Genomic DNA, 22,886 nt, shown 5'->3' on the forward strand with positions numbered 1-22,886 from the left:
ATTTCTAGCAGCCCTCGTCTTTTTACCTACTTTATCCTCTGCTGCCTTCACTATTTCATCCCTCAGAGCTACCCATTCTTCTTCTTCTGTGTTTCTTTCCCCCATTCCTGTCAATTGTTCCCTTATGCTCTCCTTGAAACTCTGTACAACCTCTGGTTCTTTCAGCTTATCGAGATCCCATGTCCTTAAATTCCCACCTTTTTGCAGTTTCTTCAGTTTTAACCTACAGGTCATAACCAAGAGATTGTGGTCAGAGTCCACATCTGCCCCTGGAAATGTCTTACAATTTAAAACCTGGTTCCTAAATCTCTGTCTTACCATTATATAATCTATCTGATACCTTTTAGTATCTCCACGATTCTTCCATGTATACAACCTTCTTTTATGATTATTGAACCAAGTGTTAGCTATGATTAAGTTATGCTCTGTGCAAAATTCTACCAGACGGCTTCCTCTTTCATTTCTTAGCCCCAATCCATAATCTCCAACTATGTTTCCTTCTCTCCCTTTTCCTACTGACGAATTCCAGTCACTCATGACTATTAAATTTTCGTCTCCCTTCACTACCTGAATAATTTCTTTTATCTCATCATACATTTCTTCAATTTCTTCGTCATCTGCAGAGCTAGTTGGCATATAAACTTGTACTACTGTAGTAGGCATGGGCTTTGTGTCTATCTTGGCCACAATAATGCGTTCACTATGCTGTTTGTAGTAGCCTACCCGCATTCCTATTTTTTTTATTCATTATTAAACCTGCTCCTGCATTACCCCTATTTGATTTTGTATTTATAACCCTGTATTCACCTGACCAAAAGTCTTGTTCCTCCTGCCACCGAACTTCACTAATTCCCACTATATCTAACTTTAACCTATCCATTTCCCTTTTTAAATTTTCTAACCTATCTGCCCGATTAAGGGATCTGACATTCCACGCTCCGATCCGTAGAACGCCAGTTTTCTTTCTCCTGATAACGACATCCTCCTGAGTAGTCCCTGCCCAGAGATCCGAATGGGGGACTATTTTACCTCCGGAATATTTTACCCAAGAGGACGCCATCATCATTTAATCATACAGTAAAGCTGCATGTCCTCGGGAAAAATTAACGGCTGTAGTTTCCCCTTGCTTTCAGCCGTTCGCAGTACCAGCACAGCAAGGCCGTTTTGGTTAATGTTGCAAGGCTGGATCAGTCAATCATCCAGACTGTTGCCCCTGCAACTATTGAAAAGGCTGCTGCCCCTCTTCAGGAACCACATGTTTGTGTGGCCTCTCAACAGATACCCCTCCGTTGTGGTTGCACCTATGGTACGGCCATCTGTATCGCTGAGGCACGCAAGCCTCCCCACCAATGGCAAGGTCCATGTTTCATGGGGGGAGGAAGAACAATGAAAGAATATAATTAGTAAAGAAATAGTCAGCAACAGAAATCACTAAATCAGTGATCATCTGTCATGAATGCTGTTAATAAATGTCAACTACAGACTAAGATATAATTCTGACCACTACTACAAGAAGTGTCAGAACATACTACAGAACTGATTGCAATTGCTACATTAACATAAAATATAATCATTAACAAATAGACAGCAACAGAAACAATAATACTGCATGGAAGTCAGGACTGGAAAATATAAATAAAATCATATTTTTCATAAGTAACGCACATGTACTACAACAATTGTATCTAAATTTATAAGATTTTCTATTACAGATAACCTGATGATGGCCATATAGCTGAGATAAGCCTATAGTTCAAATAAAAATAACATTCATAGCAGTGTAACTAGCTATATAAACATATTATGTTTGTTTTTCTTTGACCATTACCATAATTTTCAAATGTCAGTATTTGTGGTGTTACTTTTTTATTTCTCTTCAATTTTTTGTTAACATTTATCAAAGTGAAACATTTCTAATCGGAAAAATGTATATTACACTGAATACTTATCAATCCTTATTCTATGTTCCTGCCTGCCACTAAATACCTCTTCTATGTGGTGAGTAGCAATCTATCCTTTTCATATTGTAGTTATTGCATTCTGAGTTTTAAACTGTCTGATTTTACAATTATAGTAACTCCATCGGAGCTATGATAACCTAACCATCAGTGCAGTACCAATGACAGATGTAAGATTGGAAACTCTCTTCCCACCTTATGGAAAAGACTAGTAGATCTCCCTCAGGTCAATAACTTTCTAATTCCTGCATACTTATAGCTGTTATTCATCTACAAGGGAAAGTTATTTTTATACACAACAAATATTTGCTACTAAATTAGGGCATGAACTATTTTAAACTGAAGCCAAAATACCTGAAAATAGCCATGGTTCCTCAGACTTTCAACAAACGTATGCCAACTTCGGCCACTGAATATTTCTCCACTTGTGTCAGGTACACTCGGGGGCTTGGCCTGAGAAGCAAGTATCTCAACCCCACAGGCCTAAAACAAACAATTATGCTCACACATGGGGAATATTTTGAAAAATAATTAAAAAAGCACAGAATGTTAAGTATAATCTGCGGGAAAGTTTTGCCATAATGTAAATAGTTTTGGATTAAAGGAGACCCCTCACTGAAAAGCGATCTTGCGTACGAACACAAACACGCACGCACACCAACAATGACCCTCCATGGGAGCGGCTAGATACTCAGCATTGTGTGTCCACCCAGCACCATGTAGGGTAGGGGAGGGGGAGGGAGGGAGGGAGAGAGAGAGAGAGAGAGAGAGAGAGAGAGAGAGAGAGAGAGAGAGGTGTGTGTGTGTGTGTGTGTGTGTGTGTGTGTGTGTGTGTCATGGGTTGAAGGCAAGTGACTTTCATAATACACGTGTAAAGATACACCTTAATAACAATTAGGATCACCATAATACCACAGAACTGAGAGATACCATGACATTACAAAAACAGATGTACCACACCGTATTAATTCTTGATATTGCTTTTTGATGGTTATGCAGTAACAACACTGGCCTGTATAAATTACGACAGAAACTCTATTATTTAAAAATGGGTAAAACCTATAATAGTGAAAATGCAACAGTAAATATGTCAGCATATGAAAATGACAATGTAGTATCATTGAAGTACTGAATGTAAAAGCATCGAAGCACTGTACCATTGAGACATGTGGTATTCCTCAACATAAGATAAATAATATTTCAGCTGCAATGCCTGGAAAACCTGGCAAGTTACAGGAATTTACTACTTTTAAAATAAATAGTAATAACAAAAACACCAAAAGAAGATTCTTTCGTGCAGCGTGTTACATATATTTAAAAATAGTGAATAATAATAATAACAATAATAATAATAATGAAATAAGAAACTATAATTCAGTAATGTGTGACCATTATTATCTGCAGGTCACTCCTTGCAATGACTTGGTTAAAAATAACTGTTTATATAGAACGGCTTTGCTTCTGTATTATCACTAGGCATATTTAGCTTTTCTGCAGCAAATTATAATACTTATTGCATTTCAGCAGCTCTGAAGATGCTCAAGTGTAACAAAGTGAAACATGTGTAATGATAGATGATGAACGAAATTTACCTTAAATTGTTTCTAATGATCAAATCATTAAAATAAAAACCATATGTTTCCTACAGAAGATGGGCAACCACTCATTAGCTATCAAAATAGGAACAAGTGGAGCACGAGTGCCACACATAAGCAAACTGAAACTCCATCTTTTGGAGTTTTAAAAATTCCCTCATCAGGAAAAAGATATACAAAAGTAGGAGGGGGGGGGGGGGTGTAAATGGTCTGTGCATAGTAGCAGCAAGCAGCTACTGAAAGAAAGTTAAAGTCACTCCAACCCATGGACCACTGGGCATACATATGACAGGATGATTAAGAATGGACAATGAACAAACATCTATGATTCAGATTTCAGATTGAGAAGTAAGTGATAACATACAGCACATTAAATGGAACTATACACTTTTTTCTGTGACACTGTAAGGAGCCTTCGAAGAGGCCTTCAACAACATAAGATGAGTGTAATTCACTTATGAGATATATCTAAAAACAAAGAATCTCTAACTTACCAAATGAAAGTGTTGGTATGTTGATAGAGACAATATAAACAATAAAAACCACACAACACACACAAATTCCAAGCTTTCACAACCCAAGGTTGTTTCATCAGGAAAGAGGGAGGGGGAAAGACGAAGGATATGGGTTTTAAGGGAGAGGGTAAGGAGTCATTCCAATCCTGGGAACGGAAAACACACAGGCAGACATATGTAAACGCAAAGAGGTTGGGCAGAGATGTCAGTCGAGGCGGAAGTACAGAGGCAAAGATGATATTGAATGACAGGTGAGGTACGAGTGGCGGCAGCTTGAAATTATCGGAGGTTGAGGCCTGGTGGGTAACGGGAAGACAGGATGATTAAGTTGCCGCTGCTCGTACCTCACCTGTCTTTCAACATCATCTTTGCCTCTGTACTTCCGTCTTTACTGACATCTCTGCCCAACCTCTTTGCATTTACACATGTCTGCCTGTGTGTGTATATGTGCAGATGGGTGTGTGTGTGTGTGTGTGTGTGTGTGTGTGTGTGTGTGTGTGTGTGTGTGTGTGTGTGTACCTGTCCTTTTTTCCCCCTATGGTAAGTCTTTCCGCTCCCGGGATTGGAATGACTCCTTACCCTCTCCCTTAAAACCCACATCCTTTTGTCTTTCCCTCTCCTTCCCTCTTTCCTGATGAAGCAACCTTAGGTTGTGAAAGCTTGAAATTTGTGTATGTGTTTGTGTGTTTTTTATTGTTTATATTGTCTCTATCAACATACCAATGCTTTCGTTTGGTAAGTTACAGATTCTTTGTTTTTAGATATATTTTTCCTACGTGGAATGTTTCCCTCTATTATATTCATATCCTTACTGATGAGATAATGACACTTGAAACCCCCATCCCACTGTCAGCAGAAAGAAAAGATACAGCAAATGGGGAAAACGAGGAAAGAAACATGATACTTTCCTTCCTTACGTGCAGCCGCTCTCAGCCAAGATCACAATTTTCCTTGGAAAATGCAAAATCAAAATCATCTTCCATTCACTGGCCAAGACAAAAGATATTCCTGACATTACATTATCAGGGATACATACAAACCCATGTGAATGTGGCCACTAATACATTGGGCAATATAGGACTATAGCTTGAAATACTACAAGGAGCACATCAGATGTGAACATCTGAGACACGCTTATTGATCAGCAGTGGCGGAGCACAGGTTCAGTTAAGAAAATGCATTTGACTCTATGAACATCAAGTTTCTGTGTGGAGCAAGTGGCTACTGAGAAAGCATTACAAAGGTACCCACAGAGATAAGGATCTGTGAGAATCTCGTCAAGAGAGATGCAAGTCATCAGCTAGGCAACAAGCACACATCCAGCAGTGGCTCAGTATGCAAAATGGATCAAGAATGCCTAAGCAGAGCTTTGAGAGTAGCCTCCAGTCTACTCCCAGCCCAATGTTGCCATCCCCAACCCTCTTCCTGCCCATCAACAGCACCAGATCCTGGCAACCCTTGGGCAAATGGAGGGTTTGCCAATGCACCAGTATTAATTTAGGGACTTCAGCAATATCTTGACACTTTGTTGGAAAGGAAATGATATGACACTCATTGAAACTTTGCGATAACAACACTGCCACATGACTGGAAACCCAAGAACTTGCCATCATCATCCTCCTCAATAATAATAATAATAATAATAATAATAATAATAAAGAGACTCATTAAGTCCTTTCTGGTTCTGCCTTGCTCTGAACCCACTATCCAACATGCTAAATAATACAAATTATGGATCTAATATTACTGGAACATACCGACACAAAATCACACATTTGCTATACATGGATGATCTAAAACTACTGGCAGCAACAAATCAACAACTCAACCAATTACTTAAGATAACAGAAGTATTCAGCAATAATATAAATATGGCTTTTGGAACAGACGAATGTAAGAAAAATAGCACAGTCAAGGGAAAACACACTAAACAAGAAGATTGCATATTGCATAACCACAGCGACTGCATAGAAGCAATGGAAAAAACAGATGCCTATAAATATCTAGGATACAGACAAAAAATAGGAATAGGTAATACAAATATTAAAGAAGAATTAAAAGAAAAATATAGACAAAGACTAACAAAAATACTGAAAACAGAATTGACAACAAGAAACAAGACAAAAGCTATAAATACTTATGCTATATCAATATTGACCTACTCACTTGGAGTAGTGAAATGGAGTAACACAGACCTAGAAGCACTCAATACACTTACACGATCACAATGCCACAAATATAGAATACATCACATACATTCAGCAACAGAAAGATTCACATTAAGCAGAAAGGAAGGAGGAAGGGGATTTATCGACATAAAAAACCTACATTACGGACAGGTAGACAATTTAAGAAAATTCTTTATAGAATGTGTAGAAACCAGCAAAATACACAAAGCAATCACTCATATAAATACATCGGCTACACCACTGCAATTTCATGACCACTTCTACAACCCTTTAGATCACATAACATCAACAGATACGAAGAAAGTAAATTGGAAAAAGAAAACACTACATGGTAAGCACCCATATCATCTAACACAGTCACACATCGATCAAGACGCATCCAACACATGGCTAAGAAAAGGCAATATATACAGTGAGACGGAAGGATTTATGATTGCAGTACAAACAATAAACACCAGATATTACAGCAAGCATGTTATTAAAGATCCCAATACCACAACAGATAAATGCAGACTTTGCAAACAACAAATAGAAACAGTAGATCACATAACAAGCAGATGTACAATACTAGCAAATACAGAATACCCCAGAAGACGTTACAATGTAGCAAAAATAATACATCAACAACTTGCCATACAACATAAACTACTAAAACAACATACAAGTATGCACCACAAAATGTACTGGAGAATGATGAATACAAATTATACTGGAACAGAACCATTATTACAAATAAAACAACATCACATAACAAACCTGACATCATACTCGCTAATAAAAAGAAGAAATTAACACAACTAATTGAAATATCCATACCCAATACAACAAATATACAGAAGAAAACAGGAGAAAAAATTAAAAAATACATCCAACTAGCTGAGGAAGTCAAGGACATGTGGCATCAGGATAAAGCTGACATTATACCAGTTGTACTATCAACTACAGGAGTCATACCACACGATATCTACCAGTACATCAACGCAATACAGCTACATCCAAACGTATATATACAACTACAGAAATTTGTAATTATTGATACATGTTCAGTTACTCAAGAGTTCCTAAATGCAATGTAACATATACCGTACAGTTAAAAGGAAGTCAAGCTTGATCACGGTCCGCGTCACTTTCCATTTTTAACCAGACATAACATCTGAGAAATGGAAGGAATAATAATAATAAAAGAAAAAGAAGAATACTGATGTCAACGATGATGATGATGGTTATAGTGATGGAGGAAAATATATTAGTTCTTGTACACTCAATACTGTAATAAGTTTGACAGGGTAACACTACAAACCAAATTTAATTTATGTATACTCTGTTGTTCTGTTGTTGTTATTTGCTTATAAGAATTACATTATTTTATTGTAGGTCACTTACAATCTTCATTCCAAGTGAATGAGACTTGTATTCAGGGCTACTGGGGGCTGGGAGATTCCAACCCGTCCTTCGATCAGGCTGGTACTGTTGGTGGACAAGCATGGCATACAGGCACCGGGTCATTACCACACTTGTCATTACACGGTTCTCAGGAGGGAAGTATCGCATAACACGGCAAGCCTGAAAATGGAGATTACGCAACTAACTTCAGGTAACATATGAGCATATAATTTATAATGAGTTGATAATGACTGGTTTCAGGTATATTATTTCACTTGGATGAAACAGAAGTAACAGGAGCATTTGATGTAATTGATTCTTATAAGTTTCAGCAATGTATAGTAATTACAGTTGTTTGTTTACACACCTAGAACAGTGATGCTATCAGTGACCTTCCACTATAGTCAGGTTAAAATACCTAACAACTTTTGGGAATCTGGCACAGAGTTAGGGAAATATCCCGGCACACAAAGATTGTGGCCACAGAATCAACGACACTTGACACAACTTTTGTTGTTGTTGCAATATTAGGACAATGGTATAATCTCCTCTCCTGCAAGCTAAACATAAAAGTTGCAAACATTTTCAGGCTGGTCGGAGATACTCAGACTACATACATCGGCCACAGATTGCTCCTGCGGGGTGCTGCCACTGCTGCAAGAATGTCACATGGAGTCATCCAGTGACATTTCAATCTGCCAGTAAGTAGTGCAGCCCACACTTGCCAGTCAGTCTCTCGATAGTTTGAAGCCTTAATCGTAGCCATTGATTACCTGAGTTTTGACATTGCCTGTATTACAATTTTGGATTTGGATTGCTTCCTGGACTGTTTGTATATTCTCAAGGCAACTTTGCTATGCTCTGGACATGTTTTTGGTTTGCCATTCACTTCATGACTTCTGCTGTCATTGACCTCAAGGACCATCTGTTTGTTCATAGGTCTCTGCATTACTGTCAATGCGAGAAAAGAGGTGTATGAGAAAAGATTGGGCCATTCAATAACAAAAGCTTTTATTGCCAGTTTTAGTTTCTGACAAACATTCTTCAATCTCCCACACAATGACTACTCTCTTTTGTAAAGCTGCACTTGCTTCTTTAACCCCTCTGCATAGTTATCTGCCTTGGAATTTGACCAGCTGACAACAGCAGTCTTATTTCCTTGCCATCCATACATGTTTCCTATCAAGTTATTGTTTCAAGTACAAAGCAAAGGAATGGCCACTAGGTGTGAGAAAACAAAATCATCATCAAATTGTTGGCCACAGGCAAAAACGGCTGGTACAGTCGACATTCTTTGCCCTTTGTGTTCATCAAAAAGCATTTTTGGTACTTACAAGGCATGCAGTTTGTGAGATCTGAGCTTTTACATTACAGCAGTGTAAATAGTGGCATGTCCAATACGAGGAAATTCAACAACCAAAGGACCAATTATCAGTCACAGGGCAAATCACAGTTTTTGGTCCACTTGTTGCACAATTTCATCAGTCACTTTTAAAGTCTCCATACCATTGTGTAATCTCATCTTGATTCATTACTACAGGCACATGAAGTAGGCACAACACCTGATGAGTTTTGGCACAGAAAAATTGAATTACTGCATAAACTTCGCAATTGGCAGAACTCGCAATTGGCAGAACAACCATTTTCCAAGCCTTTGTTGTTAACCTATATCCACAGTCATATGCTTGCTGAAACAAAACATTGTCTTCTGCGGCTTCATAATCAATCAATAGATGGCGCTGCATTAATTTGTTGAATTGAGCCACCTGGTGTGTAGCCTGTCTACCTGTGCCTGTCTGGGGGCAAGCTAGCAGATGCCCATATCCCAAGGGGCAGTGTTGGAAAATGAGATAACATGGAAGGAATGTACCTATGAAGTAATTTGCTGCCAAATTTTACAGGAAGAAGTCTAGAGTAATACAAAGAAGTAGAGTATAAATCAAATGGCAGAGAGAAGCATAATCAACACTAGAGAAACATCTTTAGTAATACAAAGAAGTAGAATATAAATCGAATGGCAGAGAGAAACATAATCAACACTCATAACAGAGAAACATCTTGAGTCTCTAACCCCTTATGTACTTAATATACAGAAAGAATGGTCAGAAAAATCTGTGTACCATTTTGCCACATAACGAACAGAGATGAAATGCTTAAAATGCCAATGCACTGTACCACATTTCAAATGTAATTTGTGCACAAGATTTAAGGCATATGAACACATTGTTATAGCACTGTGATAGAGTGTCTGAATGTTACCTTCAAATCAATGGGATCCCTGTTACAGAAAGCTAAAACTGCAGGTGCAATAAGGTTAGGTTTCTCTTTCAACAAGGCTGCTACTCTGATTGGAATGTATGCTGTAGTCCTGTGAAGGAGCTCTGTAATTTTTCCTGGATATCTGTAACACAAGAATAGAAATGGCTGGTGTCACAACCATCAGTAACTACTCTTGTTTTCATTCTATGACAACAACTAAATTTAAAAATAGTATTCTCAGTATGTACATTAGTTTCAAATAAAATAGGTACAGTGAGATAATTAAAAAGTAGGTTGTTGAACCAACGTATAACACACATTAAGACTGAACAAACTCATAAATGGATAATCTTCAAATAAAGATGTAAACATGTATTAACTTATTGAAAAAATATTACAGGATCACAAAAAAATAAGTTTGTGAAATATCATGAGTTGACGTCTCGCATTTTTCCTTTTATAGAATGAAGGTACAGAAGAATGCTGAAGATTAGATGGGTAGATCACGTAACTAATGAGGAGGTATTGAATAGGATTGGGGAGAAGAGAAGTTTGTGGCACAACTTGACTAGAAGAAGGGATCGGTTGGTAGGACATGTTTTGAGGCATCAAGGGATCACAAATTTAGCATTGGAGGGCAGCGTGGAGGGTAAAAATCGTAGAGGGAGACCGAGAGATGAATACACTAAGCAGATTCAGAAGGATGTAGGTTGCAGTAGGTACTGGGAGATGAAGCAGCTTGCACAGGATAGAGTAGCATGGAGAGCTGCATCAAACCAGTCTCAGGACTGAAGACAACAACAACAACAGTATGAAGGTAGATAAAACTTAAAGAAAAAATTGTAAATGGTGAGATGACATTTTACACTTCAGTGGAGCAACAAATATGCATGACTAGTTAAAATTGCATGCCGCTCCCGGATATCCCGTTTAAAAAATATGATTTTTCCCAGGCGAAAATACACTTTTTATGTGCTAAGTGACAGTAGGTTTTCCGTAGATTTTCCCTCGAAACTGTAAAACTTATGAATCCTTTGAATAGTTAACATTTTATACAATCGCATAGAACTTACCGGAAAAAAAAAAGAAAAGACGGGGCAAAGAAGGTTTTGAAGAGACTTTTAATAAAACAGGGAGAGAAGTTGTGGAAAGACCTTTGATTTGCAGCAACATATATGCTGCATATTTTCGCATTACAAAAGTATAAATTCGAATTGCACCAAACACAGCGCGTTAGTTTCCGGAGCGTTGAAACCGAGGTTGCGATGTCCTTTTGTAAGCGAATCATATCTCAAGCCACGAGATCTCGTCAGCCAATGACAGCGGCTATTCAGAGCGTAGGACATGTGTTATAGTCAGCCAATTGCAAGATCACTCGTCACATAGTGCGATCACGCAAGAGGAAAAGTTAACTGTTTACATTAATGTACGCAGTACCGAATATCTACCAGAAAAGCTAAGATTTTACATATAACGTTAGTCTCTAAGATTAACACGCTACAACAGAAGCAAAGCATTCACATGTAATGTTGCTATTTTTTTGTGGGTGTTATACTTTAAGACACTTCACACAAATGTGCCAGTAAATTTAAAATTATGACATAAATGTCTCGGCTTGAAATTCTTGTAAGTGGCTGGTCCTCAAACTGTTCAGTTTCGAACGCTCTGTGATTTAGATTTCCATCTCACTTTCTCACACGTAACATAATTCATCTTGCGTAAAAAGAAATTTACTTTGAAAGTAACGCTTTTCTAACCACCGTTCGCAATACTATTCGGAGACTTTTAGAAATAGGTTCGATTTACCAGTTGCCAAAGAGCACCAGAAAACAGGCATCATTGTGCGTGTGCAACTGCAGTGGTGTAGGAAGCCTGTATGTTCGTGTGTATAAAGCACTAAGAGAGCTTACATTAGACCATAAAAGAAACAGTGCATCACAGGATACTCCAAAGAGCATCGGAATTTCGTGAACCATACTAAAATGCATAATTCAGCTTGAAGTGCAAATTGGCTTTTTCCAGATTCACAATGAAGTAGGTCCCATCTGATATTAAGCTTTTCAGTGTGGTTTTAGCGATGTAAATTTTCTTGGAGTACCAATACTCTACGATCTCATTTTTGGTTCTTTATTATGGCATAATGCCATATATGGCAGAAGATGATAACATGCACTTGAAATTCAGCGAACAGTTAGAACTAGCCAATACTGTAAAATGATCGCCTCGGTGGAAAGATTAATAAAGCCAAATTTCTTTAGCGAACTTGCAAAAATAACTTCACTGTTCTGCAAGGCGATTAATGCTCGACTGCTACTAACTTGGAAATAAAATAAAATCAGAAAACTGAAATTAATAATATATTTTTGCCCTCCATAATTATGTGAATGTATTTTAATTCACTCGATAGCTTCCAGCCACAGAAATCCGTTTTGTTTTCATTTGACTTGGGAGCAGTACACGAAGAGAAGCAGCGAATTCACTTAACATAAACACGGGTCATGTGGAGGTTAACCCACTCCCCACTACAACTCAGACAACTCTGTGCAAGCGTGAATCTGGCAGCTAGGGCGCGCGAGAAAAAATTTTCTCGTTTGCATCTGGCTGCTTGCTGCTACTACCGATGCAGCTAACAGCCAAACTTCAAGTAGCGGCAGAAGGTACGCGAGTCAAATGTGCATGCGCAACAGACCGCTGGCAAATTGTCAAACGAACCTAATGTGAACAGTTGTGACGTCATGCTCATAGCAAGCAGTTTATTGTTACGAAGAATTACAACCTTTGCCCTACGGCCCTTGACATATTTTTGCTATTTGCAGGCACTTGTGCATGCACGGTTGTTTGTTGTTGTAAATTGCACATTTCCTTTGCCGTTAAAGTTTTATTTTATTTTTCTCTCTCATTTATACTTTATTGCTGCAGTATCATTCTCCAGTAGCAGGATACAATAACATTCTTTGCTAGAGAATCAATTCTGCAGTCGAAATTACAAAAATTTAACTGAAAGCTAAAATAATGAAAAATTCCTGGAATTTCGAAAAATTCCCGGGTTTTTCCCGGATGAAAAAATTCCCGGGTTTTTCCCGGATTTCCCTGTTGTCCCGAGTCGTATACACCCTGCACTAAAGTTCATGAATGTGGTGTACTGTGTATTGAACTGGGGACCTAGAAACGGCGGAGAGGCTTCATCCCACCATAGCCCTCGGTGGTTCACAACCCCACAACAGGCCACAGCAGTCCACCTACCTCACCCCTGCCTCACACTGAACCAGGGTTATTGTGCAGTTTGGCCCACAGAGGAACTCCCACCAGGGGAACGTCTCAAACCAGATGAGTATAACTCCAATGTTTATGTGGTAGAGTAATTATGGTGTACACGTACATGGAGACAGTGTTTGCGCAGCAATCATTGACATAGTGTAACTGAGGTGGAATAAGGGGAACCAGCCCGCATTCTCTGAGACAGGTGGAAAACCACCTCAAAAACCATCCACAGGCTGGCCGGCACACCGGACCCCGACATTAATCTGCCGGGCGGATTTGTGCCAGGGGCCAGCATGCCTTCACGTTTAGGAAGCGGTGTGTTAGACCGCGCGGCTAGCTGGATGGGCTTCGTGAATGTAGTGCTCAATAAAGTGCATCAGACATGACAAAATTCCAACAAGACATTATAACTTTGTGACGCGGATCACAGATAGCAAGGTTGTAAGCACAAAAATTACAAACTGCTGTGAATTTTACAAATAGCATGTCAAATTGAGAAGGAAAATGTATGCAATAGTGTTTGCCAACAAGAAACTACATGTTCGCAATAGGCATTCTTTGCCTCTGGCAGTTGTCACTGAAACCATATGGATGTAATGTCAGCACAGAATGCTGAACTTGAGTTCAAATGAGTGATCTTGGTACAGCTTCCTCATTTATGAATGGCATCATACCATGTAAACAGTTGCAACAAATAAGTGTTCCACAAGGAGAGCGCTGAATGTACCTAGCAGAGTAATATGATTTCTAGTATTCTTGTAGAGATTGTTCACAGTAGCTACCTTATGGCATTTGAAGAGTTATATAGTGACATATTCAACTCATCTGATGATGACTTGGTAATAATTAGAACTGGAAATGACACCATTTGTGTAACTTGAAGCTTTAATATCTTAATTTTAAAAAATTATAAGATGGTCACTACACCTATTCTGTGCAAGATTTCATTCCTATTCTCTTAACTGACATCCTTGGCAGCAAAGATTTTTCACATCGGATATTCTCTTACAATTGTTATACCTTTAGTGTATTTCCGTTGGATTCAAACTGTCTTCTATATAACTTTTCTGCTTTTACCTATTTTCTGCACTTTTTCCTTTTCTGTATTTTATCTTTAGACTCTACCAAATAAAACAATTCTAGAAGCTTATTATTTTTCACTTTACTATACCTCTTTCCTGATAGTTGTTATACAAGTGTTAGTAGATTATACAAAGGTGACAGTTTTGTCGTTACCTAGTGAGCAGAAGTAATACATAATTTCGATTGTTACATTTAAAAAATCTGTAATATTTGTATTTAGAAATAATAATGGATCTAGACTTGTTTATCCCAAGTATATTAAGCTTAGTTCTAGACAATATATTTGTGTAAACGGCTATTTCCGTCAATCTTCTTCAACAAAGGACTACAAAGCAAAAGTAACTGGTTTTCACTCTTGTTTGTGTGTATATGTTAAGAAGGAAGGCAGCATCTCATAAAGAACGAGAATGGGGATGGAGTGACCAAATACATGAAAAATGGAATTAGCTACATTTGAACCTACTGACATATCAGAGTAATGCACAGAACAGGTCACTGAACATTGTGCAACAGCAGTGGAATTTAGTGAAACTTAACTTTTCAATTGTACTTATCTATGGGACCCTTAACTGATTACAAGACATTTCTGTTCAATCTGTGGAGAGTTCATCTTTCACTTTATAAAAAGTACCCAAAATTAGTTGTATGTAGTGACTTTAATGTTAATTTTATATGTGACTGTGCAAGAAAAAGAATATTGGGAGCTCCCTAAATTCATATGATCTGATGCAGAGTATATCCTTTCCAACCAGAGTTGCAGGGGAACAGTAGAACTACAGACTACATTTTTATTCATTCTTCATTACTAGGAAAAGGTGGATGGCCTTTCAGACCATGATGCCAAAGTTTTAACATTAAAAGGAATCTTTGCGCGCGCACACACACACATGTTAAATGTAATTATGAGTAGCAAAGACTTTTCTTAAACCTTGTCAAAGAACATGAGGGACAGGATGTTTATAGTGCTGATAAGATATATGGTAAATATAATGATTTCCTCAGCTTATTTCTCATTCTTTATGAAAGTTGCTTTCCATTAAAATGTTTAAAAAAGGGTACTAGCACTAACAGGCAACCTGGGTGGTTGACTAGTGGGATAAGAGCATAAAGTAGAATAAAGTGAAAATTATAACAGCAAAATGTTATATTAGCAATAGTCACACTTGAGCTGCAGTAGCCCATTACAAAAAGTACTGTAAGATGCTTTCACATGTTATTAGGAAGGCAAAGAACTTGTGTTGTGCAAATAGAATAGTTAATTCTCAGGATAAAATTAAAACTTTGTGTTCAGTCATGAAGGGAGTGTCTGGTGAACAATACAAGGTCACGAACACGAAAAAAATGTTTCTGTTACTGTCAAGTCAGATATATGTACAGTATTTAACAATCACTTTCTCAATGTAACATATGTATTAAATAAAAACTTAGTTTCTACAGGAAATCACAAAACTCTCTTAGAAAATGGTTTTCTAAAACTGCACTACTGACCACTTTATTCCCAGAAAAAAAATCATATTCATGTTTTTCCAAAAGACTGTTTCTTCCATGACGTAAACAGATCAGTTGATGTGAAAGTAGTTGGGTTTGTGAGGAAGTCATTTTGCCACTCAAGAACATTTACAGCAACACCCTTTGGCAGTTACTACAAATGCACTGTGACTCCGATAGAATCAGTACGCAGACAGTAACCCAAAAGCACATCTAATACTACCTCAATTTAGTGGCACTGTTGTATACCAGCCTTAGGCCAAGTACATTACACTTCCAGCATAATGTCTTTGCCCTATGGGTTGCTTAACCTTGATCCAAATGTGTCCCCTCCCGAGATTACAAATACCATGTGTGTCACGGTGTGGATATGATACTGTGTACAGTCTGTTAATACACTGCTTGTTACAGGCTGCACCAGGAGGCACCAGCCACTCTTCTGAGCAGTGCATACATCAGCAAGCCAGCGGCACTGCCATTCAGGAAACTGCCCTCAGTGATGTGGTCATGGATGTACTTCCACCCGCTGGATGCTTGAGTGAAGTACATCCTCCAGCAACAGCATTTAACTACTCGCTCAGTTCAGGGTCAGTTGTAGGACATTGATAGCCTGTCAATTGGAACTCACTAAGACCAGCACAGATGCTCCACTCTACACTGCAACATCTCCGCATTGCTCCATAGTATGCCACATGGCACGGCCTTCACAGATGCTGCTCTTACAGCCACTCAGAAGGAGTCTTCCCTTAGAACACGAATCGAGAGCAGCGGCATTTGTGTAGAGTTGTCAGTGTTAACGGAAAATCAACACTGCATGAAATAAGAGCAGAAATCAATGTGAGATGTATGACACGCGTCTTTTACAACAGTGTGGTTGGCGTTAATGGGCTATGGCAGCAGACAACCACTGCAAGTGCCTTTGCTAACAGCACGACATTGCCTGCAGACCTCTTTTGGGCTTGCAACCATACCGGTTGGACCCACGACTGGAAAACTGTGGCCTGGTCAGATGAGTTCCAATTTCAGCTGATAATAACTGACAGTAGGGTTCGAGTGTGCCACAGACCCCTTGAAGTCGTGGGCCCAAGTGATCAACAAGACACTGTGCAAGCCTATGGTGGTTCCATAATGGTGTGGTCTGTGTTCATATGAAATGGACTTGGTACTCCAGTCCAAGTGAACCGAACACTGATTGGAAATATTTATGCTAAGCCATCTTAGAGATGACTTGCTGCTATTCATGGACTTCATATTTCCAAACAACGATGAAATTTCTATGGATGATAATCCACCCTGTCACCAGGACACACTTGTTCCCGATTGAGCTACCCAAGCATCACTCAGGTCTGTCCTCACAGCTTTACTTCCACTAATACTTCGTCTCCTACCTTCCAATCTTTACCTAAACTCTTGTGTAAAACTTGTAGAACTTGCACTCCTGGAAGAATGAATAACTGGAGACATAGCTTCTATGAATGTTGGAAGGTATGAGATGAGGTAATGGAGGAAGAAAAGCTGTGAGGAAAGGTCGTGAGTCATGCCTGGGTAGCTCAGTTGGTGGAGCACTTGCCTGTGAAAGGCGAATGTCACAAGTTTGAGTCTTGGTTCGGCACACAGTTTTAATCTACTAAGTTTCATGATTTTTGCTGTTCTCCTCTGGTTTCATGAAAACTACAGAAAAGATAAAATATCTCTAACTTTAGTATGTTACTGGACCATAAAAACTGTACCAAAAATAAGACAAAAAGCAAGAAAGTATTATGATTAGCCCCATTAAACTTTCTATTTACTACTAAAATAATTTGCCAAAGCCATACAAACATATTGTCCACCATACCCTCCAATTCGCTCAAGAATGGCATCCTGTATGCTCTGTGATGCCTCTGTAGACTCCTCAGGGTTTCTGACTCGGTTAACAGCTTGATGTATGGAAATAGATTTCCTTTCTTCAATGATATGGACTTTTCCCTCAAAGAGGTATACCTGCAGAGAAATTAACAATATTTATAGCACCTTTCTTTCTCGAGAGGGTAGTAATTATTACCTGATTACAGAACGTACAGCATTTATATGTTAAATTTTGTTAAAACATCAATAAATAAACAAGCAGCATTATCTAAGGAAGTGTGGTTTCACACTTCCAGATCTTGTATTTGACACATTAAGAAGCCTCCATCAGGAAGATGTAAGTGAGTAACTCCTACAACGTAAATAAAATTTGTGGCCCACTACACAAGCATTATGTCTGAATGCTTGGGGAAGGTTTAATCCATATAATGGTTCCTCTTGCTTTGTATCACACTGAGACATATCATATTTACGAGATCAAGGTTAGAGAAATTCTATTCCACGAAACTAAGTATTATATGTATTGACACTGCTGATGAAATATTCTGTAGCAGTGCTCAACTGTCACTTCTGAACAGTGACACAAAATGTTCTAAATTAGCACTGTCTTAAGAAATGTTAAACAAAGTTCACTGCTTGAAAGCCATCAGAGAAAATTGAGCTTAATGAGTCTTCTAGCTTCTGAGTTTGCCGTTATCACGGAGAAAGAGGGACATATTTTAAAAATAACTGCCACTGATAAAGAGGGACCAAACTGCAATAAGGTGGTGCTGCTTGTATTCATATGTTATTCTAGTGTGGTCAATACTGTGTAGTAAAGAATTGTTGATTCTTGGCAGGTCATTCTGCATGAAGACATTCATGCATTTGTAGAATCTTCATGGTTTAGCTTGTTGGTGGCATCCATGGCATTTTATGTTAGGAGTTGTTGGGATAGGTCTTCCGTTAGTCAGAAGTATGTGTCAAGACATCTTCTCAGTCCTTCTGGTTTGGTTGTTAACATGACTGTCATTACCAGCAATGCTTTATGTATACGAAAAAAATCAACTTGCATCATGGCTGAGATTCTTAGTTAAGCTTTAAGTCTCTATATATCTGGTTAATTAAGCTAATTTTCAGGTTAGGGGATGGCAAGGACATACCAACTGTAATAGAATCAAGTCTAGTAGGACAGTGAGGTGTTCAAACCAACATTCGAGTTGAAGACAGCGTCACTTAATTTATTGTCACTAACCTTTCCTTCACAAGTATCTGGATTTGCCCAAAGAGGGAGGCATTCCGCAGCTTCAATCAGCAAAAACTCGCCATCAGAATCGACAACCCTGTACAGGAACAATATAACCATATCATTTGCCTTATTCTTAACATGAGAAGCAGGGTAATGAATTGAGAAGGAAAATGTATTTGATTTAGCCCTAACCTGTGTCCATTTTTTTTACAACCATTGGAACATCTGTATTATTGTAGTTATTTTACAAATTGTGCAAAGCAGTTAATTCCTTTTGCAGAAGGTTTTAACTGGGATGAAATTAATGCTAGGTTAATAGCACGAACTGAATGAGCAGGAATGGTTTAAAATGAATCAAATAAATAAAAAATGCATTCTTACGATAATACTGAAAACTCATTTTAAAACATCTAGCTTCATTTGAATGTTATGGGCAAAAAATACATTTTTGTGAGTTTTTTTTAATGTGTGCTGTTTCTGTTTTAAACTTGGTTCAAATTTTGTAAGAAATAAAACAAATACACATAATTAATGATCATACCGTTGTTTTGTGAAAGTTTTACCCATTGCCAGAATATAGCAGTCTAAAGTAGCTAATAAAATGCTTGTAAAACTCGGTTTTTGTGAATTGGAGATGCTGAGATGGTTTACAGTGATACAGATGATAATATGACATACATTCTTACAGCAATTACAAGAAGTGTTTACAAAAATCTTTCATTGTTTGGATTTTAAACGTGACAAATCATGTGACTGCACACAAACGAGTTGCATTTTAAGTACTGCATTTCAATATAATTTTAAAAAACTTGTTATTACAGCTAATTATCATTTTGTTGTTTATACATTAAAGATTTTATTCATCAGTGCCTTAAAATCATCAAAAAACCTATGGATGTGCAAAACAATGCATGTAGCTGAACCAGAATTATGCCCACTGTTTGATCAAGCCTGTAAAGCTTTTTCGATAACCACACAGAAAATTAAACTAACCTGAAAAATGCTATTAAAATATAAAATGTTTTACTGAGTTTTTTTCACAAACTACTATGCTATCATGTAGAAAATTTATTTTCAGCCAAAAGAAGCCAAATTTGTCAGTTTTTGACAGGATCGATTTGTTAGATTAAAAGAAGGGTAAGAAGGGACCAAAACGTGAGGTCATCGGTCCCTTGTTCCTGGTAAAATAATTACACAAGGGAAAGAAGAAAAGAAAAGATACAAACAGCACAATAAGTTGGCGAATGCGAGCACGAACCCGTTTAAAGGCTATAAGGTTCTCCAGGGAAGGGTGCCGCTTATGCTGTAGAGCACGACAACACTCCTTAATTCCTTCAGCGACTTCCGGAGACCACCAAGGGACTGCCTTTCGATGAGGGCACCCTAAAGAGTGAGGGATCGTGTTTTTTGCCACAAAAACCATTGTTGTAGTCACATTCTCGACCATCACATCGATGTTGCTGTGTGGGGGCGATTCAATGGCGACAGCACAGGTGAAAGTTTCCCAGTCCGCCTCGTTTAAAGCCCATCTGGGCAGGCGTCCATGGGCCTGACCCCGCGACAGTGACAGGAAGATGGGGAAGTCATCACTACCACACAGGTCATCATGTGCTCTCCAGTGTATAGATGGGAGAAGTTCTGGCTGAGTAACTACCATGAGCCACACTGAAATGTGTGGCGGATCCAGTATTTAAGAGGCAGAGGTGGAACTGAGACTGTAAAGTTTTGACATCACTGCCTCGGCCAGTGAGTACGGTGCCACCCCACAAGCAGTTATGGGCGTTAAAATCTCCCAAAAGTAGGAAAGGTTTAGGGAGTTGGTCAATCAGTCCAGTTAATACATTCAGGTATACTGCACCATCTGGAGGAAGATATACAGGGTGTCCACAATGAGACTCCAACATTTTAACGTCCTATATCTTTCTCATTTCAGATGGTGGACCTGTGAATCCTGAAGGGGCAGACAGAGCAACTCAATAAGTTTGTGGTGTGCAAATTTGATATGCCAAGTGGCCGTAGTGGAGCTGCAATCAATTGTTTTAATAAAATGGAGGATATGAAGGAGCGTGCACGTGGTCTGGTAGTATGCAGAGCTAAAATCGGTGACCCAAGTGCAAAGAAATTTTCGTCAAGTTTACAACAAAGTGCCCCCGTCGTTCAAGACTAAAGAAGTGGTGTGATCAGTTTTTGGCTACTGGGCTTGTTGCAAAAGGGCATGGCAGTGGTAAGCCTGGGATCAGAGAACATAATGTGGAGCAAGTGCGATGGTCATTCGAACAAAGTCCACAGAAGTCAGTGCGACAGGCAGCACGAGAACTTCGTATGAAACGTTCAGCAGTGCACAAAGTGCTTCATCAGTGATTACGTTTGTACGCATATAAAGTGCAGGTTGTGCACGAAATCAAGCCTGACGATCGACCAAAGTGAGAAGAATTTGAATGTGTCATGTTAGATCGCATTGCCGTGGACGAGACATTTTTATCACTCGTGTCTACTGACGAGGCAACCTTTCACGTGTCAGGGGCTGTCAATCGTCACAATGTGCGCATCTGGCGGTCCGAAAATCCACATGCACCTAGGGAACACATGTGCGACAGTCCGAAAGTTAATGTGTGGTGTAGTTTGATGACAAATCACATTGTTGGGCCATTTTTCTTTCAGGACCCGACTGTGATGGAGCCATCTACCTGGACATGTTGGAACAATTTGCCGTGTCACCAATAACAGACCTGCAGCCAAATGTGATGTTTCAACAGGACAGTGCACCACCCCATTGGAGCCTTGATTTCCGAAAAATTTTAAATGACACATTCCCGCAACGATGGATTGGCCATGGAGGTCCAATTCCTTGGCCGCCACATTCGCCCGACATAACACCCCTCAATTTTTTTTGTGGGATTATGTGAAAGACTAGCTATACGCTATACCAATAAAGGACCTGCAAGACATGAAACAGCGCATAAGAATTGTCATCAACTCTGTCACAGAACAAATGCTCCGCAACACATGGCACGAAATCGATTAGAGACTTGATATTCTTCACACTACCCGTGGCACCCATGTTCAAGTGTACTGAACCATCCACCTGTGTATGAAAACTTGATGAGCTGCTGTATGATTTTCCTATATTTGTTCGTCAATAAATTGTGTTTCCTCTCAGATTTTATGAGTTCAAATGTCTCATTGTGGACACCCTGCTCATTGCAGACAGTTATTTCCTGCGTCAGCCACAGCTTCAAGAGGGGTTTGAAGGGGCATAATTCACTACAGACTGAGTTTAGGACATAAATGCAAACTCCACCTGACATTCGATTATAGTTGCTATGGTTCCTGTAGTATCCCTTATTGCTGCAGAGGACAGGGGTCTGCATTGCTGGGAGCCAAGTTTCCTGGAGGGCAATGCAGAAAGGAGGAGTAAAGCTAACAGTTGCCATAGCTCAGGCAGGCGATGGAAAAAAACGCCGCAATTCCACTGGAGTACGACATCATCGTGAGACTAGGCATGGAACATTCAATGAGGCAGTTTATGCCTCAGGGTCACCTGCTGCCACTGCCGTTTTGTGTGAGCAGTCTATATCCATTGTGTCTGAGGGTCCGGCGAGATGTATGACCTTAGCAGGGGCCAGAATCTCCACCTCATCCTTAGGTAGCGGTGATGTGGGTACCACCACAATTCCCTTTGTCTTGGGATCTTCTTTTTGCATTTCTCTCACAGATCCTTGGGTTTCCCTGGATGGGAGGACTTCACTGATTCAGTCTCTGTGACTGAGGATGAGTGTGAAGCCCTACGACCAGCTGCTTTTCGGCTCTTCAGCCATTGTTGGGTGTCATCTTTCCCACTAGCAGAAACCTGGGAAGGGAGTGACCCAAGGGACCCCTTCATAGCAAGAGGCACCGAAGAAGACATGATTCTCTGGCCCAGAAGTGGGGACTGATATCCCTGATGGTTGGGGTGTTGTTGTTCCCGAAGTAGGTGGTGCAGGAGCAACAAGGACGGAAGTGCCCCCCCATCACCAAGGGGCAGGTGTAGTCTTTTGGTTCTGAGAGGCGACAGGAATGTGTTGAACTGATGGGGGCGA

At 39.3% G+C, this 22,886-nt stretch overlaps 1 protein-coding gene across 1 annotated transcript in view; it reads right to left on the reverse strand.

Moving 5' to 3' along the window:
• LOC126353800 (protein ecdysoneless) overlaps positions 1-22,886 on the reverse strand; it is a 73,990-nt gene that overhangs the window by 35,924 nt on the left and 15,180 nt on the right. Inside the window, exons 3-7 of the mRNA XM_050002896.1 lie at positions 18,814-18,901; positions 17,569-17,714; positions 9,900-10,041; positions 7,641-7,820; positions 2,313-2,441 (exon numbers count right to left, since the gene is read on the reverse strand). Coding sequence (XP_049858853.1) covers positions 2,313-2,441; positions 7,641-7,820; positions 9,900-10,041; positions 17,569-17,714; positions 18,814-18,901 — 685 coding nt within the window. The remainder of the gene's footprint in view (positions 1-2,312; positions 2,442-7,640; positions 7,821-9,899; positions 10,042-17,568; positions 17,715-18,813; positions 18,902-22,886) is intronic.

This window comes from Schistocerca gregaria, chromosome 3 (genome assembly GCF_023897955.1).
Source record: "Schistocerca gregaria isolate iqSchGreg1 chromosome 3, iqSchGreg1.2, whole genome shotgun sequence".
In the NCBI taxonomy this organism is placed as follows: Eukaryota; Metazoa; Arthropoda; class Insecta; order Orthoptera; family Acrididae; genus Schistocerca; species Schistocerca gregaria.